We start from the raw sequence: 23,044 nt of genomic DNA, 5'->3' as shown, positions 1-23,044 counted from the left end.
AATTCTTTGTTCAAAACACCAAGAACCTGGGCAGCTACCCTCAACGGGTAACAATATGTCATCAGGTACACCATTAAGTCGATGTTTTTAATTCGAAATTTATTTTGAATCTGTAGCTTTGTTTCTTGTTTCTTTTGTAAGTTTGTTTTGGTTTTATACTTTTGTATGGGCTATAATCTCTTTTATATTAGCACTCACTTAACACATGATTTTTTGAAAGAAGATCAACACTTTGTATGTTTTTTTTTTTTCCTTTCGAATGTAGTTTTGTGCATTCATCATGCCTGAAACTTCTCAAGTTCTGTAAATGTTAGGAGAGGGCCTGTCCTTGGGCAAATTACTAATGTCTCTGGACCTAATGCTTCTGGCCTCAAATATGAGATCTGTAAAATCTCCCTTCCAAGGTTGCATAAGACCTAAGTGTGCTCATTTACGTAAAGCACCTAGTACGCTGCCAGCCATGTATCACATTTTTGATGTCGTGGGGTTTTTTTTGTTTTTTTTGTTTTTTTTTTTTTGTGAGACAGTCTTGCTCTGTCACCAGACTGGAGTGCAGTGGCACGATCTCAGCTCACTGCAACCTCTGACTCCCTGGTTCAAGCGATTCTCCTGCCTCAGCCTCCCAAATAGCTGGGATTATAGGCATGTGCCACCATGCCCAGCTACTTTTTGTATTTTTAGTAGAGATGGGGTTTCACCACTTTGGCCACGATGGTCTCGATCTCCTGACCTCGTGATCCACCCACCTTGGCCTCCCAAAGTGCTGAGATTACAGGCGTGAGCCACCACACCAAGCCATCATGGTTCTATTTGCCCCTTCCTTTGAATCACCCCTTTAAAATTATTTTTACGCACACACATACACACACACGCACACACATGCACACACACACACACCCTGAATACACTTGGCATGTGCAGAATGTCCTTCACTAGAAGCTTCCACAGAAGCATCTGGCTTGTCCCTGCAGTACACCGTGTACACGTATTTGTATCTGGCAGCCCAGCCATTTCCAGTATGCAGTTTGAAGTTTTCCTAAATTGAAGGGGAAGAAAAATAGGATCACAACTTAGATCCTTTAGGAAAAAAAAATGGTTCTTTGTTTTTTGCTTTTGTTTTTTTTCTTGAGACGGAGTCTTGCTCTGTCACCCAGGCTGGAGTGCAGTGGCGTGATCTCGACTCACTGCAAGCTCCGCCTCCCGAGTTCACACCATTTTCCTGCCTCAGCCTCCTGAGTAGCTGGGACTACAGGCGCCCACCACCACGCCAAGCTAATTTTTTGTATCTTTTAGTAGAAACGGGGTTTCACCGTGTTAGCCAGGATGGTCTCGATCTCCTGACCTTGTGATCTGCCTGCCTCGGCCTCCCAAAGTGCTGGGATTACAGGCATCAGCCACTGCCCCTGGCCCCCCAAAAAAATGTTTTCATCTATTCATTCTTAGCTGAGCTTATCCATTAGAAAAACAGGTATTCCTATAAACCAACATTTTACACCATTATTCCCAAAGCAACCCTGGAGGTGGGGGACTCCCGTCTTTATCAGAAAGGAACTTTAGCTCAGTAGAGTTGAGTGTTTCCCACACTCATGTGACATCCTAGGGAAGGGGAGACACAAAACGTGATTTCTTCAGACTCCAAATCCCCTTCCTTTCCCAGTTTATCAGATTTTTGTGGATTCCTGCTTCATTGCCAAGACTTAATGTGGCTGAATAGAATAATAGGCTGATCTGGGAATGCAGAACAACCACCCATTCCCAGATGTATTTTGTTTGGTCCGTACAGTTCGTTTGGGGATATTTGTTTGTTGTGTTTGAATTTACTGCCAGCATTAAAAGATGGGAAGATTTCCCATGGAATTCGATTCCGGGGTTCACTTAGGGAAAAAAAAATCAAACAGTTCCTTCGGTCAGCAAATATTTATTGAACATCTTCTTTGTGCCAGACATTACTCTGTTGTAGGCTCTTGGGATAAAACAATAGCAAAACAAGCTGGGGAAGGGCCCTATAATTACAAAGCTGTTGTTCTAGAAGAAGGAGACTGACAATGAGCTAGTTTATTTCAGATGGCAGAGAAACAATTAAGCAGAGTGATGGTGGAGAGAGTCATTAGCTGGTCAGAGCCTTTGGAGAAGTGACATTTGAGCTGAGATCCTAACAACACCCAGAATCCTAACGTGGGCTTGTCTCGGGGACAGGACATCCCTGGCAGGAACAGTGGTCAGTGCAGAGGTCTCAAGCTTGGAACCAGCTAGATCACTAAGCAACACATCCCTCTAGGCAAGGACACAATGATGTCTGTAGGCATTTGAAATTTTTGTTGCTGTTGTTGTTGTTTTGACATGATCTCACTTTGTCACCCAGGCTAGAGTGTAGTGGCATGACCGTGGCTCGCTGCAGCCTTGAGCCCCTGGGCTCTAGCGAACCTCCTGCCTCAGCCTCCTAAGTAGCTGGGGCTACAGGCACCTGCCACCAGGCCCGGCTAATTTTTTTGTTTTTTATTTTTTGTAGAGATGTGGTCTTGCTGTGTTGCCAGGGCTGATCTTAAACTCCTAGGCACAAAAGACCCTGCCACCTAGGCTTCCCAAAGTGCTGAGATTGCCAGCATGAGCCACCACACCCAGTCATCTGTGGGCATTTGAGTGCACTGACCCCTGGCCTATAGTCTGACAAGTGACCAGATTCCTTCTTGAATATATCACAAATATTTCCGAAGTTGCTTCAAACACTGGCCACCTAGTGAACGCGCTACAGCCACATGGTGGGAAATGGCATTAGGGCATTTTGCAGGTGTGGCAGTTCTGCCTGACAGAGTTGCCACACCCACAAAAGGGCAAATAATTTAGAGAGGCGTTGCTACTCGAAGTGAGATCTGCTGATGAACGGCACCTGCATCACCCGGAGCTCGTTAGAACCGTGTTCTCAGGGCTGTGCACGGTGGCTCACACCTGTAGTCCCAGCATTTTGAGAAGGCAAGGCGAGAAGATCGCTAGAACTCAAGAGTTTGAGACCTGCTCAGGTAACATAGCAAGACCCCATCTCTATAAAAAATAAAAATTTAGCCAGGCATGGTGGCATGTGTCTGTGGTCCTAGCTACCAGGGAGGCTGAGCCAGGAGGTCGAAGCTGCAATGAGCTGTGATTGCACCACTGCACTCCAGCCTGGGTGATACAGAGAGAACCTGCCTCAAAAAAAAATAAAATAAAATAAGAATTGCCTTCTCAGGCTTTCCTCCAGACCTCTGGATCAGAACCTGCACTTAGCAAGATCTCTGTGTCAACAAGCTCTTTAGCAAGCATCCTACCGCATGTCTCCAGATTTGTAATTTCTCTGTTATGAGAACGCCCAGTTATTCTCTGCAAATTATCTGTTATGCTGTCTTTTATTTTGAGGATTTTTCCAATGCAGGGGACTAATGGCTGTGCCACCCACAATCCTTGTGTGCTCCGCACCCAGTCCCTTCTGACACGTAATTGCGAGATGGGTACTGGCCTCGGTGGGTAATGAACAAAATTTCTCTCCAGATGGGGCTAATTAGCTTGTATTCTGACCTACTTTCAGGAAATGTATATATATCTATTGTAAATTCACAAGTCTCTCATTAAATTTGATTAATGCTATTATGTATCCTAATACCTCTAGCTATCTATTTAAGGAATAAGCTTTCTATAAGTCTGCCAGTATTTTGTGGTTTCCCATAACTGCTTCTTTCCTAAAACTTGTTTCAGTAAGTCTTATGATAGCTCAGCTAAAGCTTAAAGAAAAAAAAAATCAGTTGCTTAAATTTAAGAATCTTTCTCAAAAACTACCTTAAAAATACCCAGGGAATGTGTTGCAGCTGAATACAGTCATCATGTTAATTTCTAATATTCAACACATTCATGATTTCATGCTTCAAACAGAAGGTCGTTGGTTACAATGAGTTGCCCTTAATTTTATTCTTGTTTAAACCAGTCCTGAAATGTACTTGCCCACAGCTATGAGAATCCAACCAACTGCACATAACTTTTGCTCTTCAGTTTGATTGCTTTCAACAAGAATGATTAGATAATTGACTACCGGGCAAATACTTTGCTATATAATTAACAAGGAATGTTTACTTCTGACATATTTCATGGAAAAACAATTCCAAAGAAGGAAACCTAGCTACTCAAAGCCGTAGACTTTAATTTGGAAAAAAAGAGGACTACCCCACAGTGTCATAAATGTAGAAATTGTCACTGTTTCTGCCATACTGAAGAATGTGGTTTAAGGGCTGATGGCTTTTTATTTGATTTTAATGTGATTCTATGCTGATTTTGTTAAAGCACACAATAACATAGACTTAAGTATTGATAATTCTATGTATACAGTTGGTAGAAACTTATGGAGATTATTGCTTAATGCAGATGAAAGCCCTAGGAAGCAAGTCATCTGTTTTCTAGAGAAATCTAGCATGTTCAGGGATCTGGAAAGGCCTGATGGTGATGACGGTGATGGTGATGGTGATGATGATGATGATGGTGATGGTGGTGATGATGGTGATGGGGGTGACAATGGTGATGGTGGTGATGGTGATGATGGTGAGGGGGGTGACAATGGTGATGACGGTGATGGTGATTGTGGTGATGGGGTGACAGTGGTGATGATGGTGATGGTGACAATGATGGTGGTGACAATGGTGATGATGGTGATGACGATGATGATGATGATGAGTGTTTGCCATGGATCTGAGAGGTGCATACCTCTTAAGAAGATTATTCCTCAAACGAGCTAGTGCTCACTCCATGCTAATTATTCATCCAGAGCCATGACAGCCCAAGAAAGCTAGTGATTAGGCAGAGCCCACAGCTGAAAAGTGAACCAACAGCAGGTTCCCCAATCCGAGACTGTGCCTGCACCAGCACAAGTGACCTTGCCCCCGCATCCTAAATGTTCCCAAATCTCTCACAGTGCGAATGTAGCTGTAGGAGTAGAAATGGCTATTTTTCACAGTGTGGACAATCACGTCTTCATTGATAGAACTTTTGGCAATGGGATTTCTGAGTGGCTGTGGAATTTCTTTCCGAGTCCCAGCTTATAGACCTAGTAGAATTCACTGCAGCCTCTTTCTGGAAAAATACATCCATTAGAATACATTAGCTGCAAGAAGTAAAGTACCCAGCTACAAGCGCTTAAATGACGAGGCCATTTAGTGTTTACATGACAAAGAAACATGAGGCAGGTGGCTCTAGGATTGCACCAGTGGTTCAGCGATGTCACAGGGACGTTCAGCTCCTCTTCTATGTCATCCTCAGCATGTCCTCAGCGCACATGACTAGGAAGTGGCAGACGTGGATATCACATTTAGGATCATGTCAATCCAGGGAAGTCATCTGTATGGTCCATTCACCCTTTATACTGCTGGGTGTTTATCTGCCCAGTGTTCTGAGATCTGACATGCTAACAAATCTCAGCATAAGAACAGTCACTTGGGCTGGCATGGGGCACACGCCTGCAACCCCAGTACCTTGGGAGGAAGAGACAGGAGGATCACTTGAGCCCAGGAGTTTGCGACCAGCCTGAGAAGCATGATGAAACCCCATCTCTACTAAAAAATACAAAAATCAGCCAGATGTAGTGGTGCATGCCTGTAGTCTCAGCTACTCGGGAGGCTGAAGTGGGAGGATCGCTTGAGCCCAGGAACCAGAGGTTGCAGTGAGCCAAGATAGCAACACTGCACTCCAGCCTGAATGACAAAGCAAGACCCAGTCTCTTAAAAAAAAAAAAAAAACTCCCACTTTATTCTTGTACTTTGGCTAATCTCTTTCTCAAAAAGAGATTTTAAGAATCTCTTAACATGTGAGTTTCAGGTACGATCTTTTCAAAATCAGTAGTGCTTATAATATCAGGTCTGTCTGCTTCTTACCCAATGGAGAGAAGGCAATTGGCTCCTACAGGGGAGTTTCCAGGCAGAATAAATGTGCCAGACAGGAAAAGCCAGGTAACTGTGATCTCCTTAAGCCATATTCAAATTAGACATTGTTTTGGGCCGTTTTTCATATTTTAGAGTTCTTTTCTCTTTTCGTGGCCATTTGTTAAATTTTTGAACTCACTTTTCTTTATACTTTGCAAATAAAAGTGGATTTCATTATTGGTTGGCAACCAAGCAGGAAAGCAGCACACTTGGTGATTGCTGGGAGACAGCATCAGATCTTGCAGGACACATCTTTTCCTGCCTGTCAGTTGTTATGTGTAATAATCATTGTAGTTAAATGTAGCTTCCAAATTAAGAATGCATGATGTTTTACACCCAATGAACCTTGCCAGCTGGATGTATTACTCATTTTCAAAAAATTAGTAAGATAGTTCAACAAATTGTTTATACTTGAAAATACCTCTGAGTCTTCCCATTGTGTAAGGTCTAACTCTAAAGAATGATACTTCGAGGTGGGCATAGTGACTGATGCCTATAATCCCAACGCTTTGGGAGGCCAAGGCAGGAGGATCACTTGGGTCCAGAAGTTCAAGGCCATCCTGGGCAATATATTGAGACTGTCTCTACAAAAAATGCCAAAGTTAGTTGGGCATGGTAGCACGTGCCTGTAGTCTCAGCTACTTGGGAAGCTGAGATGGGAGGATCCCTTGAGCACAAGAGGTTGAGGCTACAGTGAGCCATGATTGCACCACTGCCCTCCAGCTGGGTGACAGAACAAGACCCTGTCTCAAAAGAACAAAAAAAAAAAAATGACAATTCAGACAAAAACTGACCGAGAGTGTGGTGTGGAAGAAAATAATACTGAACTTAGATTTCAAATATCACTGTTCTGGCCGGGTGCAGTGGCCCACACCTATAATCCCTACACTTTGGGAGGCCAAGGGGGGCAGATCACTTGAGGTAAGGAGTTCGAGACCAGCCTGGCCAACAAGGTGAAACCCCATTTCTGTTAAAAATACAAAAAATTAGCCGGTTGTGGTGGCAGGTGCCTGTAATCCCAGCTACTCAGGAAGCTGAGGCAAGAGAATCACTTGAACCCAGGAGGCAGAGGTTGCAGTGAGCTGAGATTGCACCGCTGCACTCCAGCCTGGGCAACAGAGTGAGACTCTGTCTAAAAAGAAAAAAAAAAAATATATATATATATATATATAATCACTGTTCCATATCTGATTTTGTCCTCCTGTCCCTCACACTGCCTGTGTATCTTATTTCGGACAGAACTGTAACAAGGTTGTGTGTTTCCCAATAGCATACAGCTCCAGGTGGGAAGCTGGGGGTGGTTGGTGGTGGGGGAGCAGAGTTGATAACAGAACACTGATAACAAGTTATAAGGAAGAAAGAAAAGGGAAATAAACATGAGGGTAGGCAAGAGTATTCAGCACAGGAGCAAACAACTGATAATCCCCACCTCTGTATTCTTAAGGACATTCATATGTCAGAACCTAGCATTGTAGTTGATCATAATTATGACCCTGAGGGATGAAGAAAAGTCAGAATTGTATTCACATTCACAGAGCAGGAGGAAATGATGCTTTTTAGAATTTTTATAAATGGCCTTTTAAAGTTTTGGCGAAGAGTCAGGTTATATAGAAGAGTAGCTCCCAGATGGTTCAGGAGGTGTCCTGGGGATGGCTGTGGTGGGGGCTGGGGGGACATCTCTTTGCCCTCATGCAGGGAAGCTTACCTTTTATCTGTTTCATATATTAATTTCTGCCTAAGAATCCATTAAAGAGGGGATTCAAATGCTTTAAAAACTATTTGACAATCAATGATCTAGAAATTTCAGTAACACAGAATTTCATCCCTTGATGATGCCAGAGAGATCACCCTGTAACCTTCACACACATGCAGTCCCGGTAACAGGCCCAGCCATAGGCATTGACTGGAACAGAGAGGCCCATGTCATTGTCCAGCCACCTCCTAAAATGCCTGCTGCACGACCAGGTTGGCGCAGCTGCAGCGGTGTGGCTTCTGCAGGAAGAAGCCCAGGTTTCTGGGGCGAGGCAGGAGGAGGCTGTAGGGTCCTGCTTGCCTTCACCACATGACCTTGTCTTGAGTCTGCAAGTCCCAGCGGCCGCCTCAGCTGCTTGCTTGTGCAGAGGACACTAAGAGGCAGTGGTAAGCCCCTGGAAGAGGCTGGGAAGGGCAGGAAGAAAAGCTCAGGGTGAAGGGGCCTTGAGCGGGTAGCCCAGCTGGGCTGCTGTCACATTAGGGACTGCTGTCTGTCAGACCCCAAGGAGACAGGCTTAAGCAGGAGAGCCCTCTGGGCAGATGTCCTCACCCAGGAACATCCCAAGGCCTCCATGCTCAGGGGCAGGTGGGCCGACTTGAGAGGCCTTGCAGTGGAGCTTTCTTTGGTCCGTGCAGCAGGAACAACCTGGTTCCTCCCTTGCTCTGTCTCAGCAGTGCCCAAGGCTCTCACCGCGTGATGAAAGGGCACCCTTCCTGGTTGCAACACCCAGCGATCCCATATTCAGCAGAAGAGACTTTGCAGAGGCCTGTGTGCTCTGCCATCCAGTTCCACCAGTAAAGAATCCTGGCCCTGGTGCCCGCTGCTACGGTGGTGAAACTGTCTGGCATCAGGATTCCGCCATGAGAAGCATGTGTTTCTAGTACACAATTTGCTAATTCCCATACTCCCTGGAGCTTATTTCCTCCCATAAAACACGGAAAGCATGAAATGCTTTTGCCAGTAACAGCATGACTGTTGAATCCCCAAAGAGTGTCACACTTCAGCCATGGTAGGCTCTTCCCCAGCTGGTTCTGTTCCCTTTAGTTTGAAAGGGCAGTATCCCAGGCGTGGTCACACTGCCATGGTGATATCCTTCCCTGCCTACCGCACCCAGCCTTTCACAGGTTACCAGATATTATTTTTTTATTGCACCTGTAGCTTCCACTCATTCTGAAGTTCTCTGGAGTTCCTACTCTATGCATATCTCTAGGTCCTGAGAAGAAAACAAAAGGAACGCAAGACACAGGCCACACCCATGGAGTTTACAATCTAAGAAAGGAGGTAAGACTGAGGGCCACAGGCTAGCCACGGAAGGCAACATGTGTTTTTGGCAAATGGACGATGCAGTAACACTTGCCCAGGATGTGCCGAGACACGGAAGACCCATGTGTCCTAGAAAGACCTCTGGAAAAACACTGGGCTTGATTTGAATCTTGAAAGACTGGGTAGATTTTTGGAAGAGAGAAAAACTACATGAGGTTGGAGCTACATTTGCAGGCAAAGTCAGAGAATGGGTAGAGCTGTGCATTGTGAAGACTGCCTGGCAGGAACTAAAGAGGGGGCTGGGGACTGTATTAGTCTGTTTTCACGCCGCTGATAAAGACATACCTGAGACTGGGAAATTTATAAAGAAAAAGAGGTTTAATAGACTCACAGTTCCACATGGCTGGGGAGGCCTCACAATCATGGCAGAAGGCAAAAGGCACATCTTACATGGTGGCAGGCAAGAGAGAAAACTTGTAAAGGGAAACTCCCCATTATAAAACCATTAGATCTCCGGAGACTTATTCACTATCACAAGAACAGCATAGGAAAGACCCACCCCCATGATTCAGTTATCTCCCACCAGGTGCCTCCCACAACATGCAGGAATTGTGGGAACTACCATTCAAGATGAGATCTGGGTGGGGACACAGCCAAACCCTATCAGGGGTAGAAGAGAGGAAGGAGGTGGGAGAAGCTCCAACCATGCGTGCCTCCGTTTCCAGGTCCCCCATGTCCTCCTGCAGCAAATGGGGTGTGAAGATCATCCCAGAAGGATGCCAAACTCCTTTCCAGCCCGGGCATAGCTGCTCCGTCCTGTTCACCCGGGGCCTCTGTGCTCCCATCCCCACTTCCATCTTCACATGTCATCCATGCCCACCACATCAGGCCTTTGTACACACTGATCTCTGGGCAGAATGTCCTCCTTCTCTTTCTCCTGGCTCCTGCCCTGCCCCATCTCTCCCCATCACTGACAACCCCTGCCTGTTCATCAAAACTAAACTCATCCCAAGCCTTCTACACCCACCCCAGGTGGGTGTTTCCTAGCTGACCCTCCAAGCAGCTATGTGTTCTTCAGCCAGTGGACTTTCTGGCCTCCACCAGCACCACTGCTGGACTGCAGGCCCTCCAGAGTGAACTTGGGGACTCATTAGTCTGGTGGGGTCTGTTTATGTGGTCACCCACTGGGCTTGTCCCAAATGTAATGTGGAGGTTTTTGTTTTTTTTTGTTTTTTTTTTTTTTGAGATAGAATCTTGCTCTGTCGCTCAGGCTGGAGTGCAGTGGCATAATCTCAGCTCACCGCAACCTCCACCTCACAGGTTCAAGTGATTCTCCTGCCTCAGCCTCCCCAGTTGCTGGAATTACAGTTGCGAGCCACCACACCCAGCTAATTTTCATAGTTTTAGTAGAGACGGGGTTTTGCTGTGTTGCTCAGACTGGTCTCAAACTCTTGACCTCAAGTGATCCACCAGCCTCAGCCTCCCAAAGTGCTGGGATTACAGGCATGAGCCACCACCCCCAGCCAATGTGGAGCTATTTTTAAAGTCTGTTTCAATTGATTATCGTGTGTTATAGAAGGGAAAGGCAACTTAGGGAGAAAGGCAGGAGAAAGGCAGGTGTGCACTCATGAATGAGCAGGACTTACTCTGCTTCCAGCTCTCACCCTCTGGGTCCCGTTTAGCCTAACCCAGAATCTGCTCTGTTTGACGAGCAGTGACTCAACAATCTAATGTGGGGAAAACAGCAAACCAAAGAATGCACAGCCATTTCCTGGCTGATGCAGAGAGGCTGAGAGCTGTAGTGGGCCAGCTTTGGGGAGGGGATATGACGTGTAAGTCATGAGCTGAACGGGCACCAAGCCTGGAGCGGGAGTAGGAGCAGTCGCAAACATTCTCTACCTTTGAGGAAGCTTTCTTACCATCAGAGAAAACCTTCTTCTTACTTTTTAAAATTATTTTTTGTAGAGATGGGGGTCTCACTCTGTTGCCCAGGCTGGTCTTGAACTCCTGGCTTCAAGTGATCCTCCCACCTTGACCTCCCAAAGTGCTGGGATTATAGGCATGAGCCACCATGCCCAGCCCCTTTTCCTCAATGTGTCAAACATCTTACGTTGTCACTCCCCTAGTACAGTAGCCCTGTAGAACAGGGTGATCTCTAGGAGGGTGCGCTTCAGGAAATGGACCAGAACCGGGCATCCCTGCCCTCATACCCGTTTGCAAAACCTTGCTTACAGTGTGCTCTTTCTGGAGCCCAAACCCGCTGGCGCAGTGATCCAGCCTGTGGCATGGGAAGGGGGAGATGCCGAGCCCTCACTGGTGCCCGACCTGTCCCACCTGCCCACTGTGTGCCGCTGCCGTGTGAGCAGAGGAGCGGCTGCCAGGGGAGGCATCACCAAGGGCATCTTTCCACCCACTGCATTTGAATGTTGCTATGGCAACTGATAAGGCCTCGAAGCAGCCCAAGTGTTGTTTCTTTCTTCAGGGGGAATAAAAATCCATTACCGCCACTTCTGCATGAGGCGTGCAGCTAAGCAAGGCAAGCATTTGGGTGGAATACAGGCATGAGTCACAGGATGATGATTGGATCAAAGATGAACTACATGTACAATGGTGATCCCATAAGACTCTAATTCTGTATTGTTACTGTACCTTTTCTATGTTTAGATACACAGATACTTCCCATTGTGTAACGGTGGCCTATGGTATTCAGCGCAGTCACATGATGTACGAGTTTGTAGCCTAGGAGCAATGGGTTAGACCGTGTGGCCCAGGTGTGTAGGAGGCAGTACCATCTAGGTTTGCATAAGGACACTCTATGATGTTTGCACAGTGATGAACAATGCATTTTCAGAATGTATCCCTGTTAAATGACGCATGCCTGCATTTGGTGCACAGCTGGTCTATTTAGGCCTTAGAGCCACAGGGTCGCCCACGTGGCCATTTCAGGTGAGGATAATTACAGGAGAGAGGTGAGCTGCACAGGAGCCCTGTGTATGCCGGGACATCTCCATGCTGATAGGTCGGAGTGGGTGCGCAGGCCGTTTAGAGGTTTGCCCGGCCTCTCCCTGGCCTTCTGCCCACAGCTGCCATCGCAGGCCTCAGAGCAAGGCTCTCTGCAGGTGAGCCCAGGAAAAGGCATCCATTTTCGGCTGGGAAATAGCCCAACAACCTTGGGCAAGTTCATCCTCTTCAATGAGTTTGCTCCTAGAAACTTCACAAAGTAAAAATGCAATCAAATGCTGGGAAGGTTTCTAGGAAATGCAGCCTGGTAGAGCAGAAGAAATAGCACAGCCTTGAGGTCAGGCAGCCCCAGGTTCTATTCCCACTCTGCTCTTGGCCAGCGAGCGGGCTTGGAAAAGTTTTGTAACTCACCTTCAGTGAGTCTTCAGTGTTGTGGTGAGAATTATAGATGGTGTATTATAAGACACTTTTGCTGTGAATAGCTAGTGCATAGCAGGTGCTCGTTACTTTCAAATGCTAAAGAAATAACTGGAAGATACAGCAGGGACCTTGACGTATTTGGTGTGTCCCAGCATTGGAACAAACTGGAAGCTTTTAAAAATGCTCACCGAAGCCAGGGTTACTGGGTGAGAGTTTGCAAAGATGGGATGAAGGGATCTATTTTTTCAAAACACCCCTAGGTAATTCTGATACAGCCAGTCTGCAGTTCTGGATAGAAAATTTGCTCAGGGACAAAGAGCTTGAATGGAGCCGGATTTCCCCCTCTCTTTTCACTCTCACCAGCCCCCATCATGCTGCCTGTATTCTGCTTCTGAGTTCCAAAGGCTTCTGCTAAAATCATCTGTGTTTGGAAGGAGGGGTGTCTGATAAAGTGGCTGAAAGTAATTTAATTAAGAAGGCAAAGGAACACTAAAGTTTCTTATCTTTCCTTGAAAGGAAATTGAAAAGAATTTCTCCAGAAAGCTGCCTGGGGTCCCTAGGTGACACTTTGGCCATCTTGGTTATCTTATAGGTCATAAACATGACATTTAAGATATTTAAGATGACTTTTACAATATGCTCAAGCCTTACAAAGGAGCTTGGTGTGCTTTTAGCTAACATCTCTTTCTCAATTCCGCAGGAACGTGGCTGAAGAGCGGTCTGGGTCTCGTGCACCAGGAAGGCAGCCAGCTGACGTGGACATACATTGCCCCCCAGTTGGGGTACTGGGTGGCCGCCATGTCCCCTCCCATCCCAGGTAACACGGAGCCAACACTTGCGATGATGCGGATCAGTTGCTTTGGTCTTTGAGGGTTCAGGCTAAGTATGCTTTTGAAAATAACTTCAGCAGGGCGATCACATCTTATTCAAAAATGGTTAAAAGTCTGAAAATGAAATGATGTAAAGAAGGTATTTCGTGGGGGTGGGGGACTTCTGGTTGGAAATCTTCCATCTAGGGTAAGAATAATGCATAGAAAATAGTCTTGAGTGGCTGTTTTGTTCAGACAGCTGCCATAGGGAATTCTTCATTAAAAGCCCACAGAGACCAGCAAGACCTCCTCCCTAATTCCTGAAACAGCTGTGTCCTGGTATAGGCACACATGTAGGGAAAAGCACTCCACAGAGATGCTAGCGGGAAGTCGCCATTGGGGGCAAAAAGCCTGGTGGGGCGTTTCCAAAATGGCTTAAACACAAACCAGTTGCTTTGTATCTACGAAAATCTTCCTCTCCATTTAGGATATGTGCATTAATGCATATCTTTCAGAATGTGACTAATAGTTTATTTTTTTAACCTATGTTACCCCCAAAAATATTCTAGAATTGTTGAGTTTTGTTTTGTTTTGTTTTGTTTTGTTTTCAAAATGGTCATCTCGGGAGAATTATTTCCAGCGATAGCTTCTGTTGCTCAAGCTGCCTTTAGAATCTATATTACTTGGACTGCCTTCTGCCTTCATTAGCAAATCTCTTTATTGGTGGCAAATCTTTATGCTCAAATGGCAAATCTTGATGATTTTTCTTTTTAAAGACATCTAAACGTCATGCACATTCAAGACTGGTGAATAAAGTAGGTGACTTAGCTAGGTCGAAATGTGCTGTGATTAAAAGCTGTCCCTTGTAAATGAACCATGAAGGCAATTCTAAAATGAAAGTTCAAATATTTTAGCAACGGAATTATCACTGGAATTAGCACTTAGACTCACAAAGTAACTGATTTAATGGAGGTCTTTCCTAAACAGGTGTGGAAAAATGTGTTACAATGACTTTATAACACCATACTAAGAAAATTTACACTTCACATCTGTTTTAAGAGTAATGTGTTTCCCTTAGCTGGGCGCGGTGGCTCACGCCTGTAATTCCAACACTTTGGGAGGCCGAGGAGGGCGGATCACGAGGTCAGGAGATCGAGACCATCCTGGCTAACATGGTGAAACCCCATCTCTACTCAAAATACAAAAATTAGCTGGGCATGGTGGCACACGCCTGTAGTCCCAGCTACTTGGGGGGCTGAGGCAGGAGAATCGCTTGAACCCGGGAGGCAGAGGTTGCAGTGAGCCGAGATCGTGCCACTGCACTCCAGCCTGGGTGACAGAGTGAGACACCATCTCAAAAAAAAAAAAAAAAGAAAGAGTAATGTGTTTCCCTTGATGCTGTTGTTTTTGTAGTGATATAAGCATGAACCACACGCAGAAATGCCCCATTCTCTGAATCTGAAATACCTAGATTATGACTGAAGAGGAACAAAGGAAGAAAAAGAAATGTCTTAAGTACCAAAATAAATGCCATAAAGCGCATGCATTAAGATGAACTTTAATTTTAGATGTATTTCAAACAGTCTCAGTTATCAGTTTTCCCATCATGCAGTAGATCAGTATATGCTTTTTGTGTGTGTGTGTTTTGGTTTTGTTGTTGTTGTTGTTTGCTTGTTTGTTTTTTTGAGATGGAGTTTTGTTCTTGTTGCCCAGGCTGGAGTGCAATGGCATGATCTCAGCTCATTGCCACTTCCGCCTCCTGGGTTCAAGAGATTATCCTGCCTCAGCCTCAGGAGTAGCTGAGATTACAGGTGTGTGCCACCACATCTGGCTAACTTTTGTATTTTAGTAGAGACGGGGTTTCACCATGTTAGTCAGGCTGGTCTTGAACTTCTGACCTCAGGTGATCCACTCGCCTCAGCCTCCCAAAGTGCTGAAATTACAGGCATGAGCCACTGCGCCTGGCCAGTATATGCTTTTGTAAGGCAGCATGAAGGAACTGCCAGACGTAGCTCCCCTGAGAGCTTCCTAGCAGTGAAGGAAGGGACTCAAGGCTATAAAAAGCATACACAGGCCAGGGCATGGTAGCTCACACCTGTAATCCCAGCACTTTGGGAGGCAAGGCAGGATGATCTCTTGAGCCCAGGAGTTCAAGACCGGCCTGGGCAACACAGCAAGACCCCATCTCTAAAAAAATTTTTTTTAATTAGCCATTGATGGTAGCATTCACCTGTAATCCCAGTTACTTGAGAGGCTGAGGCAGGAGGATCCCGTGAGCTCAGGAGTTCAAGGCTGCAGTGAGCTATGATCATGTCACTGCACTCCAGCCTAGGTGACAGAGTGAGACCCCACCTCAAAAATAACACAAAGCATACCCACTACAGCCTCTGATGGTATTTAATGTGGGGTACATATGTCAGTCATCTCACAACCCACCTTTATTACAACAAATTATACTAATATTGGGCTTTCATGAACTCAAAAGCAACAACAAAATAATTTGGGTTATGTTCCTTAACTCCTTGAAGTGAAGTATAGCTGTGAATTTTATAAAGAATTGTACTGGCAGAGATTAAAACAATAATGCTGGCCAGGCGCGGTGGCTTATGCCTGTAATCCCAGGACTTTGTGAGGCCAAGGTAGGTGAATCATGAGGTCAGGAGATCAAGACCATCCTGGCTAACACGTTGAAACCCTGTCTCTACTAAAAATACAAAAAATTTGCCAGGCATGGTGGCACACGCCTGTAGTCCCAGCTACTCGGGAGGCTGAGGCAGGAGAATTGCTCGAACCTGGGAGGCAGAGGTTGCAGTGAGCCCAGATCGTGCCACTGCACTCCAGCCTGAATGATAGAGTGAGAATCCGTCTCAAAACAAAACAAAACCAAAAAATAATGCTTTGAGTACTTAAAGGACGAAGCATCAGTACTTGGAAATACTTTTATGTGTACCCTAAGTTTCTTGGTGACTCCTGACAAAGCTTTGCTACATCCGTGGAAATTGTCTTTGCATGAAAAAATTGTTTCTCTGGGCCGGGTGCGGCTGCTCACACCTGTAATCCCAGCACTTTGGGAGGACGAGGCAGGTGGATGACAAGGTCAGGAGTTCGAGACCAGCCTGGCCAAGATGGTGAAACCCCATCTCTACTTACAAAAATTAGCCAGGCATGGTGGCGGGTGCCTATAATCCCAGCTACTCAGGAGGCTGAGGCAGGAGAATCACTTAAAACCTGGAGGCAGAGGTTACAATGAGCTGAGATCGCACCACTGCACTCTAACCTGGGTGACAGAGCAAAGACTCTGTCTCAAAAAAAAAAAAAAAATTGTTTCTCTGAACAAGTAAGCCAGTATCTAATTGTCAGTTATTTTTCCAATTTTTGTAAACTTTAACCCTCTCTTCGCACTCCATTGAAGTAATTATATCTGAAAGAGAATGGTGTTTCTTGTGAATTTAAGTAACATCACTATTTTCAAAAGCTGGTATATCTTGGGTTTATCTAGGTCTTAAATTAGGAGATTTGTCCCCTTAAGAATATTTTTAAAGAAATCTATGTCTTAGAATATCAAAAATCAAAAATAAGCAAATGGGTGTCTGTGGTGTTTAATAATCTTAGCCATGCTACCCTGAAATAATATGAGGCCAGTTCATTTTGACTCATGTATTCATACACTGCCAGGAAACTCGGACACCAATAAATACCTAAATATTGGAATGTGGGAAGGTTTTTGTTGTCGTTGATCTGTTGTTAGTAACATTAAGATAGATTTGTACTACTATGGAACATAAAATGTGAGTTAAGCTACCTCTTGGGATTTTTTACAGCATAAACTTAAAATATTTTTATCTTTGGTAACCTTATGTATAAGTTCTAAAGAGATCTGTGGCCGTGTAAGGTTAGCTATTTTGAAAAGGCATTGTAGAGAAAGATCTTGTTTTTAAAGATGGATATCATTTTAGTCATATTTGATACCTGTATTAAGTTTTAAAAGTTGCTGAGTTTTTTAAGTCACAGGAAATTTATGTCATACATTTAAACTGATTCATTTGGGCTAAGGGCTCTCCAGACAGTAATGATTGACTGCCCGGGAAAAGTGAGAACAAACGTTTGCAGGTTTTTTTTTTTCCCTGCAATATAAAATTCCCAGATAGTCAGGCCATCTTTCTGAAGGTGAGAGTCCCAGTCATTATATCATCATGCGTTCATTTTCTTGTATGAAAAGATCACATGGCTGGGCACAGTGGCTCATGCCTATAATCCCAGCACTTTGGTAGGCCGAGGCAGGTGGATTGCTCAAACTCAGGAGTTCAAGACCCACCTGGGCAACATAGCGAGAGCACTGCCTCTAAAAAAATACACAAAAATTAGCCAGGTGTGGTGGTGCGCGCCTGTAGTCCCAGCTATTCTGGAGGCTGAGGCAGGAGGATTGATGGAGCCCAGGAGGTCAAGGCTACAGTAAGCCATGATTGTATCACTGCGCTCCAGCCTGGGTGACAGAATGAGACCCTGTCTCAAAAAAAAAAAAATTAAAATAAAAAGGTCATGTATTTCAAATGCGGCACATGCTACCAAGTGAGGCGCACTTCTCCGCTTAGGAGGGCCCCTTGACGTAACCACATCTTGTCTTTGAGCATTCAAAGTTCTCCTGGCAGTGGGAGCTTCCATAATAGTCATGCTAATCACTAATGCAATGCTGGTGGTACCCCAAGTGTGTGATCCAAGGGTGTTTTCCTCTGGCCACTGCTCTATGCCCCAGCCAAGAAGAGTAAGCACAAGACACTGCGTTCTCAATGAATGATCCCTCTTTTGAGTTAAAGGTGTTCAAAACTCTAAATGCCATTTTCTGACCTTCTAGGTCCCGTTGTAACACAGGACATTACCACGTATCACACGGTGTTTCTTTTGGCCATTTTAGGAGGAATGGCTTTCATACTTTTGGTTTTGCTGTGTCTCCTTTTATATTATTGCAGGTAAAGTGTTACCATTTTGGCAATATCTTTTTTAATTCACAATTTCTTGGGCAATTGATACTTAGAAGCATTAATATGGAGTTGGGTTTTTTTTTTTTAATTTTTCTAAATTGAAGTACTTTTTCTTCCCATGAAAAAGTAAGAACTCACATTTGTGATCTAAGTTGCAACTTAACAAATAGTATGTGTAAAGCATGCTGCGTGGATAACATTGCTTAGAAGGGGAGTTATGAAAAAGAGTTTAACAATGGTCATATGATTTATTCAGAGTATTCCTGAACATTGGTTAAGAGATGATACTCTCAAGGGCAAAGCAGAACTCTTCTTATTTGGGCCAGGGACGTTGGCTCACACCTGTAATCCCAGCACTTTAGGAGGCCAAGGTGGGCGGACCACTTGAGTTCAGAAGTTCGAGACCAGCCTGGCCAACATGGTGAAACTCCGTTTCTACCAAAAATACAAAAATTAGCTGGTCGTGGTGGCACACGCCTATAATCCCAGCTACTTGGGAGGCTGAGGCAGGAGAATTGCTTGGACCCAGAAGGCGGAGGTTGCAGTGAGCCAAGATTGCACCACTGTGCTCCAGCCTGGGCAACAGAGCAAGACTCCATTTCAAAAAAAAAAAAATATTCTTATTTAGATGCCGTGTCTGTTTAGTTTGCAAGAATATTTATTGTCAACTCTTGAGTAACCCCTTTGAAATAAGTAACTTGGCTTATAAAAGCCTTTAAGTTTAGCTGTTTTAAAAAGGCATTATAGAGGAAAAATTTTATTTTTAAAAATGCAAAGCATTTTAGTGACGTTTGACACTCTTTAATAAGTTGTTGACTTTTTTAAGTCATAGAAAAATGTATGTCATACATTTAATTCATTTAGGCAAAGGGCTCTCCAGACAGTAAAAGATGAAATCTCTGGATTATCCTACTCTAATAAGGATAAGGGCCAGGAATGGTGGCCTAGCACTTTGGGAGGCTGAAGGGGGAGGATTGCTTGAGGCCAGGAGTTTAAGACCAGCCTGGGCAACACAGGGAGACCCCATCTCTACAAAAAACTAAAAGTCAAAAATTAGCTGGTCATGTGCCTGCGGTCCCAGCTGCTCAGGAGGCTGAGGTGGGAGGATCACTTGAGCCCACAAGGTCAAGGCTGCAGTGAGCTATGATCATACCACTGCACTCCACCCTGGGCGACAGAGCAAGACGCTGTCTCAAAAAAAAAAAAAAAAAAAGGACAGGGTGTGGGGTGAGAAGGCTTTTGGCTGCTGCTGACTTGTTTTGTCTTGTCTCTCCCCATGGAAATTGAGAATTAGGATTTTACCTGAAACTTGAAACTTTTCCATTGTGAGAATCACTAATCTTTGGCTTTGGATTGTGTCTTTGGTCACAGGAGGAAGTGCTTGAAACCTCGTCAGCACCACAGAAAACTGCAGCTCCCTGCAGGACTGGAGAGTTCCAAAAGAGACCAGTCCACATCCATGTCACACATCAACTTGCTGTTTTCACGCCGAGCGTCAGAATTCCCTGGCCCGCTGTCCGTCACCAGCCACGGCCGCCCCGAGGCCCCCGGCACGAAGGAGCTGATGAGTGGAGTCCATTTGGAAATGATGTCTCCGGGCGGCGAAGGGGACCTGCACACCCCCATGCTCAAGCTCTCCTACAGCACCTCCCAGGAATTTAGCTCCCGGGAGGAGCTCCTCTCTTGCAAGGAAGAGGATAAAAGCCAGATCTCCTTTGATAACCTCACGCCAAGTGGGACTCTGAGGAAAGACTACCATAAGTCAGTGGAGGTTTTTCCCTTAAAGGCAAGAAAATCTATGGAAAGAGAAGGCTACGAGTCCTCGGGCAATGATGACTACAGGGGTAGTTACAACACCGTGCTCTCACAGCCTTTATTTGAAAAGCAGGACAGAGAAGGTCCAGCCTCCACAGGAAGCAAACTCACCATTCAGGAACATCTGTACCCCGCGCCTTCATCGCCTGAGAAAGAACAGCTGCTGGACCGCAGACCCACTGAATGTATGATGTCGCGATCAGTAGATCACCTCGAGAGACCTACGTCCTTCCCACGGCCCGGCCAGTTAATCTGCTGCAGTTCTGTGGACCAGGTCAATGACAGCGTTTACAGGAAAGTACTGCCCGCCTTGGTCATCCCGGCTCATTATATGAAACTCCCCGGGGACCATTCCTATGTCAGCCAGCCCCTGGTCGTCCCGGCTGATCAGCAGCTTGAGATAGAAAGACTACAGGCTGAGCTGTCCAATCCCCATGCCGGGATCTTCCCACACCCGTCCTCACAGATCCAGCCCCAGCCCCTGTCTTCCCAGGCCATCTCTCAGCAGCACCTGCAGGACGCGGGCACCCGGGAGTGGAGCCCTCAGAACGCATCCATGTCAGAGTCTCTCTCCATCCCAGCTTCCCTGAACGATGCGGCTTTGGCTCAGATGAACAGTGAGGTGCAGCTCCTGACTGAAAAGGCGCTGATGGAGCTTGGGGGTGGGAAGCCGCTTCCGCACCCCCGGGCGTGGTTCGTCTCCTTGGATGGCAGGTCCAACGCTCACGTTAGACATTCATACATTGATCTCCAAAGAGCTGGAAGGAACGGAAGTAATGATGCCAGTTTGGACTCTGGCGTAGATATGAATGAACCAAAATCAGCCCGGAAGGGAAGGGGAGAGGCTTTGTCTCTGCAGCAGAACTACCCGCCCGTCCAAGAGCACCAGCAGAAAGAACCTCGAGCCCCAGACAGCACGGCCTACACGCAGCTCGTGTACCTGGATGACGTGGAACAGAGTGGCAGCGAGTGTGGGACCACGGTCTGTACCCCCGAGGACAGTGCCCTGCGATGCTTGTTGGAGGGGTCGAGTCGGAGAAGTGGTGGCCAGCTGCCCAGCCTGCAGGAGGAGACGACCAGACGGACTGCGGATGCCCCCTCGGAGCCAGCAGTCAGCCCCCACCAGAGAAGATCTGCCCACGAGGAAGAGGAAGACGACGATGATGATGACCAAGGAGAAGACAAGAAGAGCCCCTGGCAGAAACGGGAGGAGAGGCCCCTGATGGCATTTAACATTAAATGAGCTATCGCAGACCCACCTGACTGTGGAATATAAAATTGCCAAATATCCTTTCTCATGGAAGCGCGTACCCGTTCGTGGAGGAAACGGAACGGCAGCCCAGCCGTGGGACGGACGTGGACGTTTACTGCATTCCTGTTTGCCGTGTAAATGTTAGAAAGGAATTAAAGTTATTACTCGGGATAAAGGATGACTTTGGCGGATGTCGCCCCTGCAAGGAGGTGGCTGAAAGTGGTGTCCAGATGTCCTTCCGGGGACTTGGCGTATCCGCCACCAGGGACATTAAGAAACTGCACGTGATGTCGCTATGCTCTTAACGATCACCTCAGTTCTCCCTCCGATTCTGGGAACAGATGAAACTTTTTGCATCGCTTGAGTCATTTTTATCACAATAATCCTACTGTGAAGCTGTCGTTGAGAACTTAGGTTGGCACGTAGCGTCTCAAGGTTTGCGTTCTCTCAAAGGAAAGCTATGCATCGCTGCTTCGTTGTCTGATTTTCCTTAGATTTTGCTTTGGTTAGGTTGTGTTTTGGGGTTTGCCTTTTTTTGTTGTCGCTTAAATGCAATTTGGTTGTAAAGATTTGATTCCTTTGTGTTCATCTGTTCTGCTTCTCAGCAGTCCGTCTCAGCGTCTCCCTTCAGGAACCGCTTAGTGTCCTCTCTTAACATCCAAGCCTTTTAATGAAATCGTACTGAAATCTGTATCGGCTAAGAGTCCTCCAATCCTGGTCCCATTAACTCCAAGTGCCTTTTTTACAGTGACAACAGACAGTCCCTCGCTTTTTGTTGTTGTTGGTTTTCTTAACCCCTTTAATGGAACTGCCTGGATTTTATACAGTTATTAAAGGATGCCCCTTTTGCTTTAAACTGCATGCTGCCAAGTGCCATTTGGGGTCAGCATCCTCATTTCAACACAGTGTGCTCTCTAGTTATCATGTGTAACGTGGGTTCTGTTTAGCGAAGATAGACTAGAGGACACGTTAGAGATGCCCTTCCCTGCTCCATCCCTGTGGCACCATTATGGTTTTTTGGCTGTTTGTATATACGGTTACGTATTAACTCTGGAATCCTATGGGCTCATCTTGCTCACCCAACGTGGGAGTCTGGTTTGAGCAAGTGAGCTGAATGTGACTATTAAAAAAAATTTAAAAAAAAAAAAAAGAAAATCTTATGTACTATCCAAAAGTGCCAGAATGACTCTTCTGTGCATTCTTCTTAAAGAGCTGCTTGGTTATCCAAAAATGAAAATTCAAAATAAACTCTGAAGAAAAGGAAAACTGTCTTTGTGGTCATTTGAATTCATTCTGAGTCATTATCTGTTTCAAAGCTGTTATTAAGACTTTGTCGGGCCAAGCATGGTGACTCACACCTGTAATCCCAGCACTTTGGGAGGCCGAAGCAGGAGGATCACTTGAGCTCAGGATCACTTAAGCCCATCTCTACAAAAAAAATTTTTTTTAATTACCTGGTTGTAGTGGCTCATGCCTGTAGTCCCCACTACTTGAGAGGCTGAGGTGGGAGGATGGTACTACTGCACTCCAACATGGGTAAGAGAGCAGATCCTGTCTCAAAAAAAAAAAAGTCTTTGTCATTGTTTCCTTGGTGGCAGTCTGCAATGCAGTTGTCAGACTTGTATTTGAAGACCCACCACCTAGACACCTAGGAATTTCCTCTAGGGTTAAAATTTATAAAAATCCACCTTTGTCTGTAGTTTTGTTCAAGAACACCAAATAACATTTTGATGTGTTTCAGGTAAAGAGGGATGTCTGCACTTAATAAGAATCTGATGTTTTATGGTCAGTATTGATCCATCTTGGAAGAGCTTCAAGAAGATATCATTAGAATGACCAGAATCCTCCCAGATGTGTAA

The 23,044-nt window shown here is 45.6% G+C and overlaps 1 protein-coding gene across 4 annotated transcripts in view; it reads left to right on the top strand.

The window, feature by feature from the left end:
* The window catches only part of FAM171A1 (family with sequence similarity 171 member A1), a 159,156-nt gene extending 136,797 nt beyond the window's left edge, over window positions 1-22,359 (top strand). For 3 of the 4 annotated variants that reach the window (XM_054521443.2, XM_054521445.2, XM_054521444.2), the window contains 3 exons: window positions 13,031-13,147; window positions 17,992-18,106; window positions 19,490-22,359. In XM_054521443.2, coding sequence (XP_054377418.1) covers window positions 13,031-13,147; window positions 17,992-18,106; window positions 19,490-21,176 — 1,919 coding nt within the window. In that variant the 3' untranslated portion in view covers window positions 21,177-22,359. 4 annotated transcript variants of the gene reach the window in all.
* Window positions 22,360-23,044: the final 685 nt, after the last annotated feature.

Source organism: Pongo abelii, chromosome 8 (genome assembly GCF_028885655.2).
Source record: "Pongo abelii isolate AG06213 chromosome 8, NHGRI_mPonAbe1-v2.0_pri, whole genome shotgun sequence".
NCBI classification, from domain to species: domain Eukaryota; kingdom Metazoa; phylum Chordata; class Mammalia; order Primates; family Hominidae; genus Pongo; species Pongo abelii.
This window is presented reverse-complemented; position numbering and strand designations above follow the sequence as displayed.